This window comes from Phlebotomus papatasi, chromosome 2 (genome assembly GCF_024763615.1).
Source record: "Phlebotomus papatasi isolate M1 chromosome 2, Ppap_2.1, whole genome shotgun sequence".
NCBI lineage: Eukaryota > Metazoa > Arthropoda > Insecta > Diptera > Psychodidae > Phlebotomus > Phlebotomus papatasi.
In genome coordinates, this window is record NC_077223.1 from 50,278,942 (window position 1) to 50,301,779 (window position 22,838).

At 33.1% G+C, this 22,838-nt stretch overlaps 1 protein-coding gene across 45 annotated transcripts in view; it reads left to right on the forward strand.

Moving 5' to 3' along the window:
- The window catches only part of LOC129801511 (RNA binding protein fox-1 homolog 2), a 150,288-nt gene that overhangs the window by 79,117 nt on the left and 48,333 nt on the right, over positions 1-22,838 (forward strand). For 16 of the 45 annotated variants that reach the window (XM_055846659.1, XM_055846645.1, XM_055846655.1 and 13 more), the window contains 4 exons: positions 1,143-1,316; positions 6,129-6,272; positions 17,089-17,430; positions 22,169-22,222. In XM_055846659.1, the coding sequence (XP_055702634.1) occupies positions 1,143-1,316; positions 6,129-6,272; positions 17,089-17,430; positions 22,169-22,222 (714 nt within the window). The remainder of the gene's footprint in view (positions 1-1,142; positions 1,317-6,128; positions 6,273-17,088; positions 17,431-22,168; positions 22,223-22,838) is intronic. The other 29 variants (XM_055846627.1, XM_055846635.1, XM_055846648.1 and 26 more) reach the window with 4 other exon arrangements.

Consider the following 22,838-nt stretch of genomic DNA (forward strand, 5'->3'; position numbering starts at 1 on the left):
ATTGAAGAAGGTCAACGGAGGCTACCTATAGTAAAAATTTTGAGCCGCTATCTTTTTTATCTTGGAAGATATTTAATTTTGAATTTTTCGATTTGTGACTTTTCGCCCCAGTTTCCCCTATACATTACCCATAAAATAATTAATTTAGGATGGCGGCAGTACTTGTGGCCTCGTTGTAATTTTTGTCAGCAAAAACACTTTTTAGGTGTAAAAATATATCAATATTTTTTAATGTTAATTTTACTCCTTTTTAAGTGTAAAATTAACATGCAAAAGGGTAACTTTAACCCCTAATACACCTAAAAAGGGTAATATTTACACCGATTTTGGATCAAAATTGCAGGGTAAAATTTACATTTCCGGAATGTTATTTTAACTTTTTCGGATTTCTCTCACTCAGTGAAGTTATGTTAATAACATAAATGTGAAGATTATGTAGGGGAGTCCGTTACAGTTAAAGTTCTCAAATAGCTACCCTTCTAACTGGTTGGTCTCTTACTTTAGCATCTGACGAACAAATAGAAACATGGTAACGTCATTGATAAATGATATCCTCCTGTTTATCTCATTTTTTTCTCCAAAGAAGAGTTCTTTTTTTCAAGAACTTCTCAACTTACTTGGAAATCCATTTCCTGGAAACGATAAGTAAATCAGTTTTCTTTCAATTTTATTCGATTGATTTTAACAAATGTACTGAATTTTCTTGAAGTTATATAAAGAGATCATCTTCTTCTAAGGACTTTTACCGAAAAACCTAAAATTTTCCCACACATATACCTACATAAAATTAAGGTATCCTTTTTGTTGAATATTGAAAGACGGGTTTTTTTTTCTTCAGGATGATACTTGGTAATGGGATTCGGTCATGATAGAATGTTGTGTGGATAAAGTGAAAATGATCTAAATGAAGGAAAATGTAGTGAATTACTCTTTTGAAAATTTCCTTCCTCTATGAAATACCCCAAACCTCGGGAAAAGGGGGAAGATGAGAGATGATGGTGTAAGGAAAGAATCCTCTATCAAGTATCAAGCATATACTCATTTTATTTATTTATATATTATTCTCTGTATACAGTGAAATGTTGAGTGGCAAAAAATTATGATGAATTCTCATGTTTGTTTTTTTTGTTGTTTATTTATAGCACATGGTTCAAGCGGGTGTGGGGCCCTTCCCAACGGCCCCAGGATTCCCACCGACACCAGCGGTAACTGCGGAAGGGATTTCAGTGGCTGTGGCTGTAAAAGGTGGAGCAGACAGTGTTCAGCAACAGATCAAATCTGAAACAATTGTCTCACAAACTACTCCTGGATCTCAGGTGCGTGATTATACTTTATACAAGTATTTTAATATATTTCTTTTTTTTTATTGGGAGATTCATTGGGAATATCTCAGCGGATATTTTCAAAATCTATAAGAAAATGTTTTATATGTAATTTCATCTTTTCGAACTTTGTCAAAGACCATTTTTCTACTAGAACCTTTGTAATGCTCTAAACACACTTTCGACTTAAACCGAGAGACGGCTTAAAGAAACTATAATCAAAATATTGAATAAACTAAATTCCCATTAGTTTTCCACTGACTAAGCCGTTTCTTGGCTTAATCCGAGTCTCGGATTAGTCAGAAACTTATGGAAATGTAATCTGATCATTACTTTGATTACAATTACGTTCTGCCGTCTCTCGGCTTAAGTCGTAAGTGCGTCTAGGGCATAGCTTTATATTATTGGTATTTCTACATTCTATCCTCGGCTTAAATTTGTCATTTAATGAGTTTTTAGGCCTTTAATTGTCTAAATTTTAAATTTATCTTTTTAATGTAGTTAAAAGGCGTACAAATTTCGGTAACATAATCGAGTTGTCCTAACCGGAGTTTTCCAAAAATCAAAAAAAAAACAGGCATTAGAAGATGAATTATTTCGAAGGCTAAAGACAAGACTGTTTTACTTCTCGTTTTGCTCGTGTGGCGGCTAGGGTATTTCCTGTTTGAATATCCCAAGTGTCTCACCCAGGTGTCACATATAAGATTAATATTAAGATTAGGGTAAGTGTGCCAAATTTCGGCATAGTTGCATGCAAGCGTCAAAGTCTCAAGTTTCAAATGTAATATCTTTAATTGAAATTGATTTTTTTCATTCCTTCTACTTAAGGAGTGTTGCTTAGAACCTTGTAGAAAGTTTATCGTCTTTATTTACTTTAAAATCATTCTTAATACATTTTAAAATGAATAAAGATGTAGACATAGCTTTGGTGCCCTATTTCGGCCACCTTCATTCTCATAGTTCCTTGCCCTTCGGGAATTATTCCAATGTCTTTTTCACGTCATCTCGTTTGTCGAAGCTACATTTTTTGTTATTCTTTTGCATTGTATAATCTCTAGAGTATGTAAAAACTAAAAATTCATGGAAATACGAGGAACAAAAGATGTGGTCGAAATTGCAAGCTGGCCGCAATTTGGCACACTTACCCTAACACTTTCTGAATTGCGAGAATGGTAAAAAATAGCGAGTGTTTTACCTTGCCTCTCTATCGCATTTGACCATTGCGTACAAAGTTGACAGCCATACAATCGCTCGAAAACTGATCGAATCGCAGTTGGCACGCATGAAGAATTGCTAGAACTCCCTTTAATACGGTTCAGAAAACAATTAATACAAACTTAATTAATAATTAATTAATGATTAATATTAAGAGTAGAAAAAACGGACAGAGAGGTGTATATAGTAAGGTGGGGTAACTGGATCGTTTTCCGAAGAGTGCTACTTAAACGCTTGTTTTTGGACTGATGAAATTCTTTTTTACTCCTTCTAACTGCATAAAATTATTCACTGTTTCATTCAGAAACACAATATAAAAAAAATTATCAAAAATATTAAAGAAAATTTATAAAATAATGATAATACTGAAATAAGTCAGCATGCACTAACTAGGTCGCCTTTTCGCTAATTCAATTTTAATTAAACCTTTGGATTTAAAATACTTTTTTTCACAAGAAAAAAAAAATAAATGTTTTCAATCAACCAACTGCCATAAGCATAAATATCACTGCTAGAAAATTTTTAGTGAAGAACCCAGCTGGCAAAAGATTGAAATGAGTCGATTACACTCACTTATTTAATGGATAAAAATATTTTTGCTTTTTCTCAAACTTGAATAGTTATATTATGCTACTGTAGTGGCTATATTATACGAAAATAAAAATAAAAATATTATTTTAAGTGGATTAGTCATAAACGATCCAGATAGCGAAGCGCCAGGATTAGCACACTTGACTATAATCTTATATGTGACATCACGGTCAAGCAACTAAAAACTACACTTGTTTTATGTGTTCAATCCTACAAAATGCCACTCGGCGATACAGATATTTAGCAAATGCAGTTTAGAACAGTTGCTGATCCAACCAATGATATTGTATGAATCGGTGGCAGCCAAAATCCTGAAAGCCAAAATCCCGAAAGCCAAACTTCCGAAAGCCAAAATCCCGAAAGCCAAAATCCCGAAACCAAAATCCCGAAAGCCAAAATCCCGAAAAGACCAAAATCCTGAAAGCCAAAATCCCGAAAGCCAAAATTCCGAACGCCAAAATCCCGAAAAGGCCAAAATCCCGAAAGCCAAAATTCTGAAAGGGATGAAATTATAAGTGGGGAAATGTTTAGAATAATTTTCTAAGACACAGAATATTTCCCTTTGCCTTCAGAAAGCGCGGGTGCAATCGTGGGAGTAGCTACGACACTTTTAAGATTTCGGGATTTTGACTAGGACCCGTATGATTCTTTATTTGGCATTTGCGGGGTAAAAAAAATTAAACAACAACGCTCATAATATTTCTGTCAAATAATAAAATCCTTTCATAATCCCTGAGTAATTCTGTAACTCCCTTAACTCTTTCCGGACCGCAGCATATGCTGCAAGCCAATTTCACAATTTTTAATCAAAATATCTAAGCTCAAGAATTAATTGAGGTCCTACAAAAAATATCTTACATTTGGACATCCTTAGATTTTGTAATCATCCACAAGAATCGGATTTTTATCAGTTCTGAATAATTAAAAAAACATTGCTTTTCATAGAAAATGCATATGCTTCTTTGGGTACTACAGTCCCAAAAGAGACGAAAGAGTTAACAGCATCTTGTTCACTAATTTTTACATCTTTATGCGAAAATTTATTTCGAAAATTTGAAATTAATTTTAAATTCTTCGAACACCAACGACATTTCATGCAAATCAAGAATAGACTAAAGCGTGTCCCGGATTTAAATGTTAAAAAGAAAAATGACTCTCATTAAAAAACTATAGTACATATAAAAATACTATTTATATTTCTTGAAAGGGTATTTCATTGTGATTCAAACCCACTTTATGGTTTTTTTAATCAAGCGATTTCTCCGCGAAATCTTCGCACTATCTTCTTTACTCCCCTCATAAGGCTCTGGACAAGGTCGTCCCCACGATCTCTGACGATTTTCTTCCACTTTCGTGCGAAGTTCTGCAAATCTTGGGCTGGATTAGCCTTCTTCTTCAAGTCTCCTTTCAAAATTCCCCAGTATTTCTCAATGGGGCGGACTTCTGGAGTGCAGGGAGGGTTGACCTTCTTATCTACATATTTGACATTTTTGTTGGCAAACCATTCCAGGGTGGCTTTCGCGTAATGACATGATGCCAAATCAGGCCAAAATAGAGGAGGGAAGTCGTAGCTTTGATACAGTGGCAAAAGTCGTTTTTGGAGGCACTCTTTAATGTAGATATCCGCGTTCATCGTCCCTGTCATGAAAAATTCTTCACTGTGACGTCTACAAGAGCAGATTTTCATCCAAACCACATATTTCTTCGGGAACTTGTCGCACTCTTTGAACCTGTATTTGCTGGCTACACCCGTACAAGTCTTCGCCGTGTAAAACTGTTGCCCGGGCAACTGAGTAAATTCACCTTTTACGATAGTTTCGTCGTCCATCAAAATGCATCCTTGAAAGCCTTTCATAACTCGATCACTCAGATTTTTCGACCACGTTTTGGCACTTTGCTTCTGCTTGTCCGTGCGATGGAGAGCAGCTTGAGCTTTGTATGCTATCAATCCGTTATTCTCTTTGATTCTCTGCACTAAGCTCTTGGATACCCAGCTTTTTGCCCACATCTCTGACTGAAAGGCAAGGTTCCTTCTGGAAAAGCGCCAACACTCTCTTCTCCATCCTCTTGCCTACAGCTCCGGGTTTTCTGCCACATCCTGGCTTTCGAACAACAGTCTTGAGTTCCTTGAAGCGTAATATAACCCTTCGCACCGTGGATGGACACTTTCCGGTGATCCTTCCGATTTCAGAATAGCTCGCATTTGGATTCTTTAGGTACGTGTCCACGATCAATTTGCGCAGGTTCTCCATTTTTATCACTTTTCTCAGTCAAAGCACAACCTTTTTCAATATTTTTTTCAGAAATGAAAAGCTGACGAAATTCTCTTGAAACGTGAAAAAAAATCAATACAAAACTCTATTCCTATTGTGACTAACTTCATGTCGAAAACTTGCCATTTAAATTCGGGACACGCTTTAATCAAGATTAAACAACATTTCCATCAGTTGCCTACTAAGCCGTCTCTCGGCTTAAGCCCTAAGTCTGTAAGAGAGCATAACAGCCAGAAGTAATTTAAACTTCCAACATTTGAAATAATTTATATTTACTTTTCAAGTGTAACTTTAATGAGAATATGTAAAAAATATTGGCATATTGATTAAATTCAGATTAAAATGATCGTCAATTTGTCTGAAGTGTTTGACATTAGAAGTTAAACCTCAGAAGAATCTCACCTCTAATTGAGAACAGTTGTCTCGTACCACTCGTGGGAGAAAATAATGCTCTCTTTTGAAGATAAAAGTTATTAGTGTTAGGGACTTCTTAGCAATTTTATTTGCTTTTATGATTTGGGTAAAAATGCAGTTATTCATTCAGCTATTCACTGACCAAGAAGGATAATAGTGAAGATTTGTGGAATGTAATGAAAACAACAGATCTTCACTAATCGAGATAATTTGCACTATAATTCAAAACCAAGTTTCTAAACTGTGCTGTTCACTTTTGTTGTTCTAATTTTGAGTGGAAAAAATTATGATTGAGGTTTTGATGATTTCGCAGCAGACAAGTGGACAGCAGCAATTTAGTCCACCACTTCTTGGATCTCAACCTGGTCCACCGACATCATCTGGCCCACCTACGCTTCCTTTACCACTTCCAGTTGCCACAATAGCGAATGGAATTGAACAACAAACTGTCAGTATAGTAAGTCACAAGTTGATTTTCTTGTTCTCTCTTTGGCTTCTTTCGCACTTTTCCAACGATTGCAAATTACTTTCATTTTCCTTATATCCCTTGTCAAGTGACTCTTGTGCTAATTCCCATTCCTCTATCATCCTTGTTCCAGTCATTTCTTCTATTTAACTTCCTTCCAGTTGCTTTAATTAAATTGCGTGAATTTTCACAGTGTGTTTGCGGGTAATTTGCTTTGCTACTCCTAAATGCTGTATATTGTTATGACTGCATGTATTAATTTGTTGATTTTAATTGAATTACGTGACGTGTTACAATTTGTATATGTGTTAATTAAAAGTGATGGTAATTATTTAAATACATATAATCGATTTGGGCGGGCAAAGTTTCTTTTCTTCTCACCATCATCGTGGGGTGTCCTTTAATTTCCAACATGATTTTTTTTTTGAGCAAAGGGAGATTATTAAATTTTAATTATATTCCGCGGAAGAGATTATAAATGAAGAGATGTAAAGTTTTACGACTTTTTGTGGAAGGAAAATTGAAAATGTTATCGTGTGGAAGGAATAAGAGAGTGTAAAAAAGAAAATTATATGGCACATTTTGTCGCGTATTTTTACAGATCAGTGCTGTGAATATTAGATCAGTTTATTCTTGAAAATTTATGATTGATTATTACTAACACACTTAACATATGTACAATTTGAAAAAATTCAAGAATTATGTTCATGAGTTCGAGTATACCGCAACGCATAATCAAAAAAAAAGTGTAATATAGGTTAGGAGTCATCTAATCAAATGCCGAATAAAAATAATTATTGGTTAATATACAAACTGGCTCATTACCGATTTATAACCGGTTTGAACTAATTCACAATTAGGAATTTTAAAACCTTCCCAACGGACCCAAATTTGACCAATTAGGTTAAAAAAATACACTCTCTAGAGCCTTTTAAATTGTTGATTTTCAAAAAACCTATAATAGGCCCAATGCATTTCTATATCGTCGGTTCCGAAGAAGACTATTGTAAGTCTACTTACAATAGTATAAAAAGATGGTATCATTGGATGCAGAAACTTTAGATCTATATCCCCACAAAATTTTATCTTGATTAAGATATTCCTGCAAAAGTTACAAGAAAAAAACTTAAAATCAGCGTGCCCAATTATTGAGTTTTTGCCCACAATTTTGTTATAATTAATTTAAAAGTAATGTTAACTAGAAGATATTCAATGCGTAAGTATGATAAAATAGTTTCAAAAGCTGAAAGTATACTAATTGCAGTGAAATGAATGAAAATAAATTTTAGCTGTCAAACTTTAAACCTCTTTCCTGTAAAGTTTACATTTTGGACTTACAATAGTCTTCTTCGGAACCGACGATATACGGATAAAAAGTCCATCTAGACAATTTCTTAGGCATATCCAAAAATAAAGGAAAAAACACTAGTCAAGGATATAATAATCACGCGTATTCTGACTTATGGAGGTCTTCTGAGTTCCCCAAGTTACTAACTCAAAATGTGTAGCTTATAGGTTAGCTGATGGTTAAACCGACAAACAGTGTAATAAAATTTCTCAAAAATCATCTAATTGATGAATATTGACCATGACCAAAGTTGTGCGTTTGTTTTTTTCATTTTTGAATGTTTTTCACAGATTATCCAGGCGGACATTTCGTCCTTATACGAAATCGATTGGTTCATTCCCAATAAGGGTTTTTCAAAGTCAAAGCTAAAATAGCTTCAGAGAACGCATTTCTCATCTGAATAGTATCATAAATGTGGGCTCGTTGGAAAGGTCTTTAAATTTCGAACAAGAATGAATCCGTTCCAATCGGTTATGAATCAGTAATGAACCAATTCATAACCGATAAATAATTTTTATCAGGAGATCAATTTGTATTGCTCCTAAGATATTTCAGGATATCTTTTGAGTGCCTGAATCTGTTCAATAAATCGGTTTTGAACCGAAAACCCGTAAATTATGCGAAAGTACTTTTCGCAAAGCCTGAAACGTTTTGCCACTCCTTTCTTTACTAAAATTTTTAAGATTTTTTTCCCTTGTGGAGGCATTTTTCTTCTAATAAAGCTTCAAAAATAGACATTTTTCAGCTTTAATGTGCAGACACTTTCAATATAATTTTATCTGGATTTAGTGTAAAGCATTTAAGATGAAAGTACACAAAATACATAGAAAAAAAGGAAAGTATATAGAAAACACTTTTCGAATTGAAATAAAAGAAAAGCTGCCATAAAACTAGTTTTCTCAATTGTAGTCTACTGAAGAACTTAAACACTTTTTATCTAGAAACTTGCGACAGCATTTTAAATACGCTTCTCTATATTTTTTGTTCAACTGGTGGTTCATTTCTCGTTTTATTTTTTTCTACCCAACTTCTTAGTAGTTTCTCTGAAAAGTGTGATGAAAAATAACGAAGAAAGTATATTTACCCTAAATGAGCGTAATCTAAATCTCTATTATATTATTTTCCAACTCTTTCTTTGTATTTATTCTTTTTGCTTTGCCTCCCACGTGAAAAAATCCACTAAATAAGAATGTATATCAATATATGCAGAATAATATTGATTTTATTAGGCACAATTGGGAGTTTCAATATAAAAATTACTTTGTATGTAGGAATGTTTACTATTTGATGTTATGCTTTATTTTTAGTTAATCTGTCTGATATATCACGCTAAAAGAGGCTCTTCAATATAATTGAATTTGTCGATGACAGAAAGGGTTTTTTGGATGTAGAGAATCCATGAATAACAATAGCTTTGACTTCCTTGTCAGACAAATTTTGTAATTTTGTCCCATTATACAAAGTATTTTTCCTTCGCAAAAGACATCACACAGTAAAATATTCAATCAATATCAAGATTTTGTTTTTGGAAATAAAGTATTGTAAATAAATAAGAAAAAAGAAATTTGTAAATATTTTGAACGTAAAAGAATTTTATATATATACAAAAAAACTCAAAGAGGAGGGTTTTTTTTTCACATCGAGAGAATAGGAGAACTTTCTCTGCCAAGGGTTATCTTATCTTCCTAGAGAGGATTTTCATTAAAAATTCAATGTTTAAGAAAAGTACAAAATGATACTCTCTTCTCAACGAGCATAGCTAATCCAAAATCAATTGATTCTATGTTTTTTTTTCTCTTTTTTCCTAGCCATGAAACTCAATTTACTCCCAACAGAAGCTTCATGAGTGATTTCCTCTAACTTTTATTGAATCATGTTGGATATTTAGTGTTGAAAATGTTTGCTATATAACATCCTTGTGGGAAATAGACCTCTATAATAATTATACTTTACAGACAATTACAAAATTGTTAGATCAGTATGCAATACGTAAGAGGCTCTGTTTTGCTTTTTTTATGGCAAGACATAAAAAATATTAGGATGCGTAATTAGAGATCATCGACTTTTTTTAGGAGTTTAACTTTTGGGGAATTGACCTCTAATTTTTTTTTGCTTTCAATCATTTAATTTATCTTCATTTAAATTACAAAATAATAAAACGGAGTGTTCACAAAGCATTTTATCTTTTAGTTACTTTCCCGATTTGAGAGCTCTCTCCGGTTGAGGTTTTTCCTTTACCGATTCGAAGGTATATCAGAGAGGACTTAACTAAAAACCCGTTGGAAGTTCGAACGTTTAAATCAACGAGTTACACAAAAGTGAGCAAGTTCATCAATAGGACAATATTCTTTGAATGAAATTGCAATTAAGACGTTCTACCATCCTGAAAATCCACAAAACAATACAAAAATTCACTTTTTGCAGCAAAAGTTTGCACACTGTTGCTGAGATTTTTTCACGATTAAAGTGTCAATGTCGAAATTCGAAATGGCACAACAATTAGCGGTCAAGCATCGGGTATATGAACTTGCACTTTAGGCTTTCGGTAGATTTTCGAATAAGGTTTGGCTTGGTTTTGGACTTTGGAGTGGCTTTGTCTCTTCGAAAGGTTATTACTGAACGGAGCCAATGTGTCTCCTGAACACAAAGTACATCACATTTATGTTTTACACAAACATCACAAAGAAGATCTTTTCTCGTCGACAGGCCTTTAATATATTCATTGAAATGATTCTAAGAGCCGGTCCTGAAAAGGGAGTTTTTGTGTTGAATGTATTCATTACCGCAAGATAGAATCCGCGAGTTTTCCTTTTTTTTGTGGTTGAGGTATTCGCGTGTGCTTTCGACACTTAATTTAAGGCCAGCTTCAGACTGGAGGTTTAGCCCAGTTCCCGAAGGTCTCAAAAATCTAAATAACAAGCAATTTTATTGATTTTTCAAAATCTATTGGATAATTTGCCCTTAATATCCAATTCTAAACAACAATTTCCTAAAAAATCGTGCCTGATAAGGAATTAGAGGACTTAAGCCAGATAGCTAAGCCTTAGGTCTGAAGCCCGTATAAGCCTCGTGGTGGAAGGATCAGTTAGTCCTCGGGAACTGTCCAGGAACACCGATTTAGTTTCGATGAAGGAGCTAAATACGCGTAGAGGTTCCTTCCTTGCTCCCTGTTTAATGTTATTGTTCTCAATATTTTAACTGGTTTAATCTTTAATAGTTCACAATAAATTTGAACGATTTGAATCAATTTATAAATTGCTTAAAAGTTCGACGGAAATCGTTTAAGATTACTAATACAATTGAATTCCGAATGTTAAAATGACACTCTGATATTAATTTTATGTTGAGAATAATGAGCCGTGAAATCAATTTTAATACTACTTTTTTAAGTGTTATTAGAAGATTTTAAATCATTACTAATGGCAAAATAGCCATAAAATGTTGTAAAATTTTCATGAAAAAATATTCATGTATATTTTTACACCTTAAAGTGTATCCGTTATGACGAGAAAAAAGTTAACTATTCTTAAAATTATTTCTCTTAGATTAATTTTATTGACTGAAAAGAAAAAGAGATATTTTATTGGTTCATTTTCAAAATGTTTCTGTAAATGTTTTTGGGAGTGTTGTGCTAACAAAGAAAATTAAATGTAGAGAAATTTCTTTCTTCTATGTACGGAATCACTATAATAAAAGCAGAAAATGAATTTGGTGTGTAATGTTTGTATATCTAGAACACTCAAGTATGGAGAAACTTCTCAATTAATGATTTAGTGAATCATTAATTGATTTTACTTTCATTTGTGTTGACTTTCGATTCTGCTGAGTAAAAAAAAAATGTGGTTTTATTGATTAGTTTTCTCTCTCTGGACAAAAAGGAGAAAAGAATGACTCTTTTTCAGAGGTATATAAGAAGATTTTTGGTTTTACGGGAAGATTGTAAAGAAAAATTCTTCTGGAAGATGGAAGATTGAAAAAGGGTATTGAAGTGGGAAAGATATTAAAGGGGAGAAGAAATACTTTTGGAGCACTTTTATTGATTGTTTGAATATTTTAAAAGCGGTGAAAGAGGGATAAGAAACTTTCTTCCTGAGACGTGATATAAAAGTCTGAATTTTCGTCTTTCTGTGAGAACAACCAAAAATTAATGGGAATTCTCCTAAATTTTAAAACGAGTTACATGCTAAATATATGATAAAGTGCACTTCTCGCTGCAATCCTTATTACATTTTACCAGGAATCTATAGCAGTGGGAGGTGTGTTGAATTACTTTTTTAATAGTATGGGAAGCATATCGTCGAAATTTATATCCTCGTGTACAACAATATTTTGCACTAAAGTTGATCCTTCCATCTTCATAATCATCTTCGTGTTCGTTGTATTAAAATCCAATGAGAGAAGTTTTCTTGCTGAAAGACGAAGATACTTGTTTCAAATCCCATGTTTATAGGGTTTGAGGAGAGTTGTGGGTAATGTTCAAACTATTTGTGAGGATGTTTTTGCTTCACAAAAACTTTACAACGAAGTCTTTAGAGAAAATACAATTTTTTTATCTTAAAATTTTCTTCCCAGTACGATACAAAAGTTACTGAAGCTCATGTCTTGTCTTCACGACCCAGTGCTCCGTGTCTCTTGTTAGGACTATTTATTAGGTCTGGGTGGCAGCAGTGTAAAATATAGTGGGGCCAAAAGTCACCCTCAAAAATACATAATACATAAGAGAGTCGTGCATATAAAGTGAGCCCTAGAGCAAATATTATATATGAAGGGATACACACAGAAGTTTTTCGGAAGTTTGGGGAATTTGTGCAAAATTGAAGCTAATTAACTGGGATAATTTTAAAACAGAGAGTTGGCAAGTTTTATTGTAACTACCATCTTCTCGAATTCCTTTGTAAAACTTTTTAGTACTAAGAAAAAGACTTTTCAGTATGTCTCAGAGAATTTCTGATGTGCCCCTAAATAAAACAATTTGTCTTGATTCTTGCATAAATAGGGATTGTCTTCCCAAAAGTCAAAATAATGAATATTTAGCTATATTTGCTGAATATTTTACTAAGGTTTTAGTACTACATGAAGAAAATACTAAATCGAAATTCGGAAAAGTCTTTGTAGAAACTATCTTACTGAATACTGAACACAAAGCAAATTTGAGCAGGATATTTAGCTAAAGGTTAGCTCATTTAGTTAATTAATAGTATAATGTATTATAGTATCATCACATTCTCTTTTAAAATTTCATAAAACCAAAATTTCCATCCTTTTCTTTCCCAAAAGTTTTGCTTATGTCAGTTTCGCTATTGTACTTTTCTTCTTCTTCTTTTGAACTTCACAACAAATTTAATTTAGTTCAATTCAATTTCGAGGGCGAAAGAATGAGAGACATTATTCAAAACATTTTAGAAAGAAATGGACGTGAATTTTGATTACATGAAATTCACCTAATCTAAAATTTTCCTGTCGTGCCGGATGCAATAGATTAAAAAATCATGGATCTAAGCTCCTTTTAATGTTCGGATCAGCATCAATATTGAAATTTGGTCTTGCTATAGAGATTTTGTGAGAAATATAACCTCACAATTGTGCATAGAAAGTGCAACATAAGGATACGTTTATCAACATAACCATGGCAAATTGAAGAATAATTGCTGCATTTGTTAATCATAATCAAACTTGAAAAATGTCAACAATTTTTTTCGAATTAACCCCTCGGCCACCCGAATTAAATAGTAGTCCGATCTTAATAGAGCCGAATTAGCGAGTCTGCACTGTATTACCCAATAGAATTTTAGTACACCACTCTTCATTCCCTAACATTCATGCTTACTTTTATCTAAGTTTCTCTGCAAAAATTCGTCGAGGAGTTTACGGTTTTGAAGGACGCCAAAGTAGATGTGCTGCTTTGACTTAGTACACTTCATTAAACAAATTGGCACTGAAAGACTGACGTAAATGTATTTGTTTTCAAGTATTGGTTGAAATTTGGAAAAATTTCATTATATAATTTATTTTAGTAGGATTTATTGACATTTGGTGTTCACTGAGTTTCATCCCTAAAAGTACGGGAATTTCGTTAAAATTCATGTGTCTCTAATACCGATAATAAAAAGTTTTCTAAATAAATTGTTTTGCTGTAGACCAAATTGAATTTTTAAGAGGCCAACCCAAAAATAGATATTTTTTTTTCGTTTTTCTCAATTTCATCCAAAAAATGGAAAATCTCCATCAAGGGATAGTTTAGTACATGCATGTGCTAATAAAAAATGTTGCAAAATCTTGTATAAAAAGCATATAACTTTTGAACTTTAAAGACATTTCCCCATCCCCTTTCGATTTTAATTTTTGAATCAATAAATATTCCGAAAAATGTCTATTGTTTTTTTTTAATTACTTGTACTAAACATGTTACGAAAATGTAATGATCTTTTAAGAGGCAGTTATAAATACCAAATATTGTACATTTTGTACATTTTCCACTGGAATATAAATATTTCAGTCCACTCCTATCATGTATATCGTATATTTCTGTGAGTAGCCTCTTAGTTTAAGCAAAATGTTTAGGGGTGATATTTGGTATTTTCTCATATACACGGTTTAACGCATATCTTCTCATCAATGTGTACATATAAATACGGTTGTATAATATTATATTTAAAGAGGGATACGCATATTTGAGGTGAAAATTGATGAAAAACAGATGAAATTAACATACACGCTTTAGAAGAGGATATTTAGCCACACTTGTGCTTTGGCGGTTTAGAATAAAACATGGCAACTAATAAATTATTTATTCCGTAAACAGACCAATTTTACTTGTTTGTTGCATATGTTGGAGTCTATTTATAAAGTAAATTCTAACATTTGCTCTCTGGGAAAAGTCTCTCGAACTTTTCACCATTAAACACTCATCTTCTCTTTGTACTAATTGCATGATGATGGTATATGGTAATTCTTTGAAATGTTCTAAATATCTCTTTGTGAAAATTTCAAATTTTGCGGGGATTTGCGTTATATGATGTCTGCACAAATGTATACATCTTGTAAATGAGTATGCTTTATTGCGATGACAACTGTCAAAAAGAAAATGACAGTCTTTTAAATCTATGACGATTGGGTGATTAAAAAAATTTCCTATGGTCATCTAAGTGTAAAGCTATGTCTGTTCCTCACATTTTAAAGATGAGACGCTTTCCACTGATTGAAAATCAACATTAAAAATAAAACCGAAAAACAAGATTATTTAAGATCTTAACTTCAAATCTTGGAAAATTCCAAAGTTTTTTTTTTACTTATATGGACGATTAGCGATCTTCATACTAGACGTTTAGCTCAGTTCCCGAAAGTCTCAAAATCCTAAATAGCAATTAATTTTATTGTTTTTTCAAAACGTAATTGATCATTTGTCTTTAATAATCCAATCTTAAGTTCAAATTGTCTAGAAATTCTTGACTGCTAAGAAATTAAAGATGTTAAGCCATATGGCTAAGCCTTATGCCGAAAATAGACACAGGCTGATCTTGGAGAATACTCAACTCGTAAAATTTGGCGGTAAAGGATCAAACTATCATACACTGAGGATTTAGGATCAAGGATTAGCGTTTTCAGCGTAAATTTCTATTAAATCTCCACACTTTGATTGCTGAAAGGCTTCTTAAGCGCAACATCAATGGATTTTTCGTACAGTAAGGAGCACTCTGATCTTGTCTTTACTCCAATCTTAATGCATTTTAAGATTTTGCGATATTGCGTACCATTACTCTTCATGTTTTTTCACCCAATTGACATTTCGAGAAGCACCCAAAAACCCCCAAAGTGAAGCTATTTATTTTCAGCACTGGCGCTGATGTCGCTTAATCCTCGTAATTTCACTAGACCTCACGAATTTAGAAGATCAGCCTGATCCTTCAAAGTATGAGCTGATCCGTGAGTGTATCGACACTAATCCTCATTTTTCGGGCTGATCCCTAAGCCGATCCCTGTGTCTTTATTTGGGCTTTAGGTCTGAAGCTCGTAATTGGAACCTACACAGTAAAAAAAATTAACACTATTATAGCGTGTAATCTTTCACACCACTATTATAGTGTTAAATTTGGAAAAAATGTTTAATTTAAAATTTTTTAATTTAAAGTTGTTGAATTTGGAGTTGTTGAATTTAAAAATTGTTGAATTTTTGTGTGTAAACTCAAAAATTGTTGAATTTTCATTTCATTTAATTTATTTTAGTTTTTTTTCCTTTTTAGACATTTGTAATGTTTTTTTCCTGTGCTCGGGATCCTCCCGAATGCGTGATAATTAGATCTGATGCTCGGATCTTCACGATATACTTATTATGCATATAAATATTTGATGTTCTATATGACTTTTGTTCAATGAAAAGCATCTTGACTGAAGTATATGTCTTAAATGGAAATTCAACAATTTTTACACAACTTTTGTTTAAAAATTCAACAAATTTTCTATCAAAATTCAACAACTTTTGTTTAAAAATTCAACATCTTTGGTTGAAATACACAAAGCTTCGCACTATAGTAATGTTAAAAATTATGATCAAACTATAATAGTGTTAATTTTTGATCATGTGACAAAAAATACCATAAAGTTGTGTATGTTTTCACACTATAATAATGTGAAAAAACTATAATCATACTATAATAGTGGTAATTTTTAGAATTTTTCAACAGTTTTAAATTACAAAACATTGTTGAAAATTTTTTTATGACTATAATAGTGAGAAATTTTACACAGATCGCAATTAAATAATTAATTTATCCGATTTCACACTATTATAGTGTTAAAATTTTACACATTTTCAAATTAAACAACGTTGTTGAAAATTTTTCAACTATAATAGTGGTAATTTTCAATCACGTGACAATAAATTAACAAAATTATTGTGCATTTTTTAAACATTTTTAAATTAAACAACTAAAATGGTTGATTTTGTACTATTATAGTAATAAAATTTTACACATTTTTTTACTGTGTATATAATAATGTGAATTTTGATTTTATGAAATTTTCCTGATCTAAAATATGTGCCAGAGCCATAATGATTTTATTTTGAGAACATTATTTTAAATTTATTTTAATATTGGAAAAATAATTTGGATTTTAGGAACTTGACCTAAAATGTTTTATTTTGACTTTTGGGACTGTAATCACTTGTGACTTGATTTGTGTGGATGTTCAACGAGATATTTTTGAGAGTTGTTTATCTTGTAGCATGACCAATGTTTATTTACATGTGTGCCCCATCAAATAATCAGCTGTATTGTAAATACCAAGATTATATTACTGCATTTTTGCTACGCTTCATTCACTTTCTTTCTTTCTTTTCCTTGTTTAAATTTCTTGTCTTTGTAAATCATGAAAATACTCCTTTTGTCTTTTTCTATATAATTTGCGCGCTAAGTGTATTGTTGTCATTTATTGTGGCACTTGTATTTCCAACCGGCTCAGTCCGATCTTTTGCAGCAAACAGAGGCGGATACAGCCGGTAGTGGGGCTGTGGCAGCAGCCGCAACAATTGGGGCCACAAGTGTTGTCACATCAGATGCTGGGGCGACATCATTAATTGTCACTACGGCAGCACAGCAACCACAGTTAAGTAGTGTGGCCAGTTCACCGATTGTGGTGCCGGCTGTGGCCACTTTGGCACCCTCGTCAACCGCCGCGACTACACTAGTGCCAGGAAGTGCAGCTATTGTGGCAGGAGATCAGAGCAAGAACCAACCGAAGCGTCTCCATGTATCCAATATCCCATTTAGATTCAGAGACCCTGATCTTAGAGCCATGTTTGGGGTAAGTTTAATGTGTTTTGTGCAATATGTTATTTTTTTTAGTCTTCAATGTGCCGCCGTATTGACTCACACAATTCGATTTTCTTGTATCTTTTTTTTCGTTGGCCATTTCTCAGCATGGCTTTTCTCCACATTTTCAATTTGGAAAACCGCTGCTGCAACTGATTTCAGCGGTTCTTGAACTGAAATAATAAATTGTTTTGGGTGATTTGAAAGGATAATAATAATGCGGGTACTATGACGGGGGATTTTGTGCTGTAAAAGAACTGTAAGATTTAAAAAGTTTGCTTTTTTTTCAAAGAATTAATTTATGTGAATCTCTTTCTGAAAGATGAAAAGTAGAGCTGTGGTAACTTTTACATTTCATGGCATTTTAGTTCACTTGTTTAAAGTTATAATACAAAATTCTTCAAACTTTTTGGTGAACAAAAGGGAGAATAATCTCTTGATAGTAATTTTACATAAAAAAGTCTAGATAAGCTTATGGTAGATGTGATAATTTATTACTAAATTGAAATTATTTTTAGAACAAAATTCGGGCATATTTGACTTTGTAACGTTTTAAAACATAAGGTAAATTAAGCTAATTCAAAACTTGCTCCAAATGGAAATTTTTCTCTATTCCAAATGGAAACGTCACTGTTTTCATGATAAATACAGTACTAAATTATTATATTTATATATTTTCTATACCACAGTTTCATTATTTAGTTAATTTTGCTCCAAATAAAGCGAAAATCCATTCAAATCCACAAATTTTAATTTGTTAATTTCTCAGAAAAATTAAAAGTGTACCTTTTCACCATCGAATTTTTCATCGATCGGCCATGTTTTTCAATGAAAAACACAATGAGGTAACTGTTGTTTATTCGTTTTGTTTAACATTTATGTCATATTTCTGGCTAATTTTAGTTAAATTATGTGCTAATCTTTATTGTTAACGGTACGTGAAATTTTCAAATGAAATAATTACTTATTTCGTGAACAAAATAGGTTTTTCTGAAGTGTCTGCAAATGCTGCAATACGAAACCCTGGAAATATGATTTTTTTTGGAGAGATTTTCTTATTGTTTTAGATGGGAAAAAAGAAAAGACCAGGAATAAGAACAAATCCTGCACTCAAGAGCAACTCAACAAAGTTTTGGAAGCCTTTCGTCTCGGTTTCACTTACACCGTTTGTCTCCAATTAAAAAATTTCCCTTGTCTCCATTTGGATTAATTTGTTTCCAATAGAAGCTTTTTGCACTTGTGTTTTTCTTGTATTTAAAAAGTTTTCAAATTAAAATCGATTTAATAAACATTAGAGATAGATAGAGGGGAGACTGGGGCAAAAAGTCACAAAACGGATATTTTATTTTTTTACAAGCTACTCGAGCGCTCCAAAAATTTCTAATTAGCGCAGTTTTATAGGAAATTTACCGCTCTACAACTTTGTGAAAGTAATTTTCCTCTATTTTGTAAGAAAATACGTTTACCGAGCCAATTTCTAAAAGGTAATTTTGTGACTATTCTCAAAAATGCTGGGGCAAATAGTACCAGACATTGGGTATTATCATATTTCGATTCGCTTCATTACGGGCTTCCGTAAATTTAAAAAAATACCGAGAGGACATATTTTCATAGAAAATTTATTCGTCTACAACTTTGTAAATCACCGTTTTCTCGGCGAGAAAAGTGAGAAAACGAGAAAAGCGCTTTTCAAGCTATTTTAGAAAAAAAAACACACAAAAGACTGCAAATCGTTTGACCAATGCAAACAACAAGCGGCGAAACATGATAATGACGTTTCTTTTCGCCGTGAGATATCAGAAATTGCTTCGCTTTTTGTTACTTTTTGCTCTATACCTTCTGTTACTTTTTACCCCAAGTGGCCATTTTTAATAAAAGGGTTTCTGGAGAAAAGAACCTTTGTAAAATTATAAAATAGATAGCGGATTCGTATTCAAAGAATCCAAATTATTTAGAAAATATTCACCAGTGCATCAATTTTGGAAAATAAGTAGGTAATAATTGTTATCTTCTGCAAGGAACATATTTCAAAAAGGGACAGATAATCCTAACCGGCTTATGTAGGTGAGATTCTTAACGTGAGCTAACTCGGAGTGCATGCAAATTCGATTTAGAGCTGAAGTTGGGAGACGCCATTCAGTTATCTTGAATCAAATTCGTGAAATTATACAAATTTTGTATTTAAACCAAAATATCAAGGATTTGGATGAACTGACAGAAAAGTGTTATATGGGTGAAATGTAGACCAGAATGTTCTCTATAATTTTGCCGTAGAACTTGAACTCATTGATTACTCAGAAGCCAAGATAAGCGAGGTTTTTTGTTTCTTAACTCGTTTTTTCATCCAGAGTGCCCCAAGTAGTCATTTGTTGAACTTCAACTAAATCAAAGAATTGTTGTATTTTGCGGGACTTTCCATTTAAAACCCTATTTTAAGTGTCTTTGTGGAGTAGAGGCAGTCAAATTGGCATCTGAGTGATTTCAAAGCGTTATTATGGGAAAAATCAATTTTTTCACACTTAAACGGCAAAATCGGAGTGATAGCGTAGTCTGAGCGGAAAATGATGTATGGACGAAATGTAGAGACAAATGTCCTCTACAATTATGTTGAAGTAATCATCAAAATCGGTTCAGCGACAGTCGAGATAATTGAGGTTATGTAATATTGAAATTGGTTTTTCGACTGTGGCGCCCCTGGTGTTGGTCCCACGAAGTTCAAATATTCTAGAAAGTTGTAGCATTTGGTGAGATCTTTCGTTTAAGCCCTCATTCATCAAAATCGGTCACATAGAACCGGAGATATGATTTTTTGAATTTCGTGAACTTTGACCCCTCATATCTCCGGTTCTATTGAAACCACAGCGCACATACGCACCATTTTGGAAGCGTCCTAGACTGGACTACAACATACTAAAATTTCATTAACTTGCACAATGCCGTTTTTGAGAAAAGTGACTTTGAATTTCGATGAATTTTGACGCTATCACAGCGCCACCTGTGGTGACTTTTTGAACTTCCATCTGAAAGTGCTCATCGAGACGAAACCAAAAAGGTAAAATTTAGGCCGCTATGTTAATTAGAACCGGAGATAGAGGCCGGTCAATGTTCGAACTTTGACCCCTTATAGCTCGGGTCAGGGGTTATGGATCGACTTAAGGTTTTTTTTGTTTGGTAGGTATAATCAACGGCTACAACATACTAAAATTTCAGCCCGATGCACAATGGAATTTTTGAGTTATTTAACTTTTAAGATTTAAAAATTTTCTTTTTAAAAAAAGCGCCCCTAGCGGTGGTTTTATGAACTTGCGATGTTAGAAGGGGAAGTGGCATTTCACGAGAGCTTTCCAAAAAGCCCTCACTTTTTAAATTCTGATAATTAGAACCGGAGTTATGGCCATTTTAAGAAATTTTTTTTGGACCCTTATAGCTCGTGTCAGGGGGGTCGGGGGACCTTAAGTTTGGTATTGATGGAAAGCCCTAAGGCCCAGCTATAACATACTAAAATTTGAGTCCGCTGAATGCCATAGGGTCGGAGCTATTGAGAAAACAAAAAAAGGGGGGTATTCAAAATGGCGGAAGGAGGGGTGGGGTGTGGGGGGTCTATGCACCAAGTTGCAATTTTCGCCCGATATATAACCTTTGCCGAAAACCGCAAGTCGATATCTTTTTTAGTTTAGGAGCTATTAAGCTCCAAAGAGCGGCCGGACGGACGGCCGGCCGGCCGGCCGGGAACGTAACTTAGCCACATATATATTCGGAATCAGGAAGTGGCGAAACACATTTTGGCCAAATTTGAGGTCGATCGGACGACATGAAATTTTGTTAGGATTATAGTAGGTGAGATTGTTAAGAATCTCACCTAATAGGGATAAAAATTTCGATATTTTTTATTTTCTAAATTCCTTGTTCGAATTCTAAGAAACTTACGACATTAAAGAAGGTCAACGGAGGCTATCTATAGAAAAAAATTGAGCCGCTATCTTTTTTATCATAGAAGATATTGAATTTTGAATTTTTCGATTTGTGACTTTTTGCCCCAGTCTCCCCTACTGTATTTATCATGAAAACATTGATGTTTCCATTTGGAATAGAGAAAAATTTCCATTTGGAGCAGGTTTTGAATTAGTTTAATTTACCCTATCCAAACTATTTAAAGTAGAAAATGACCAGTGATAAGCTCAGATAAGCTTATGGTTGCTAGGATTCTTTAAAGGTGACATCGAAATGCGTGCAACTCGGGGTACTTGCAACTCGAAATACTTAAAAAAATCGATTGTGAGTTGAATTTTGGGGGTAAAGAATCGTGTCGAGCCAATGTTATCGGCTTCTGAGTTGTACGCATTTCGAGGTCGTTTGTAAAGAATCTCAGCTATCATAAGTTTATCTGGCCTTATCACCGGTTGTCTTTTGTTACTATTGAATTCATTACCTAATTATTTAGCAAGGAATTAGAAAATATACAAATTGAAAATAAACGTCAAGTTGATTTTGAGTAAGTAATTTACCAGAAACCCTAATTTGTCTTCTGACGTAGTTTTGGAGACATTACGTTAAATGTGTATAAAGGTAGAAAAAAATGTATACTAAAAATGGTTGAATTTTTCAAGCCAATGTCAACCCTCTGATTTCAGTGCTGGCACGTATTTGAAAAGAGTTGCAGCAATGGTTTTCCGAATTGAAAATGCACTAATTTTCTCTGTGTGATTTTTCTTTCTCTTTTTTTTGTGCAGCAATTTGGAACAATCCTCGATGTTGAGATAATTTTCAATGAACGCGGAAGCAAGGTATGTGATTTTTGGATAGATTTTGTTATTCTAACGTCCTTTAATTTTTATTTCTTTCAGTGAGTTATTAAAATTTCTATATTTTATGTCCCAAAAAAAAAATAGTTTGTGAGGATTTAGCTTTCAGGAACTTAGTTTTGTTCGTTTTGTTTGTCCGTCCGCCGAGGAGTTGAGAAAACTTTAAAAGTCCCCTGTTGAATAATATTCTCAAAGGAACCTCCTCAAAATGCTGCAGGAATAGTGTGGTTAGGATAATTCTCTTCTGTGAAGTTTATCGCTTTGTGATGTCATTCCTTTTTGAGTAAATTTTCTGGATGTGAGAGGATAAAGTGTGCTCACAAAATAACATAAATTTTTAGTAAATTAAAAAATTGTTGTTGCGCGCCAAATTCTTCACAGAGGAAGAATTTAGTTGTTTGACTTTATTTTTTTCTAGTATATAAGTTGAAGATTTATTTTGAAGTAGGGAATATTTCGTTAAGAAAATCATGCGCATTCCAATTTCAAATATATTTGATAGATTTAAAAATGATATATGAATATGATATATAATCGCTTGAAAACAAATTGCAATAAGAAATATTTTTGGTGTAGTTTTTATTTTGTCTTGTATTTT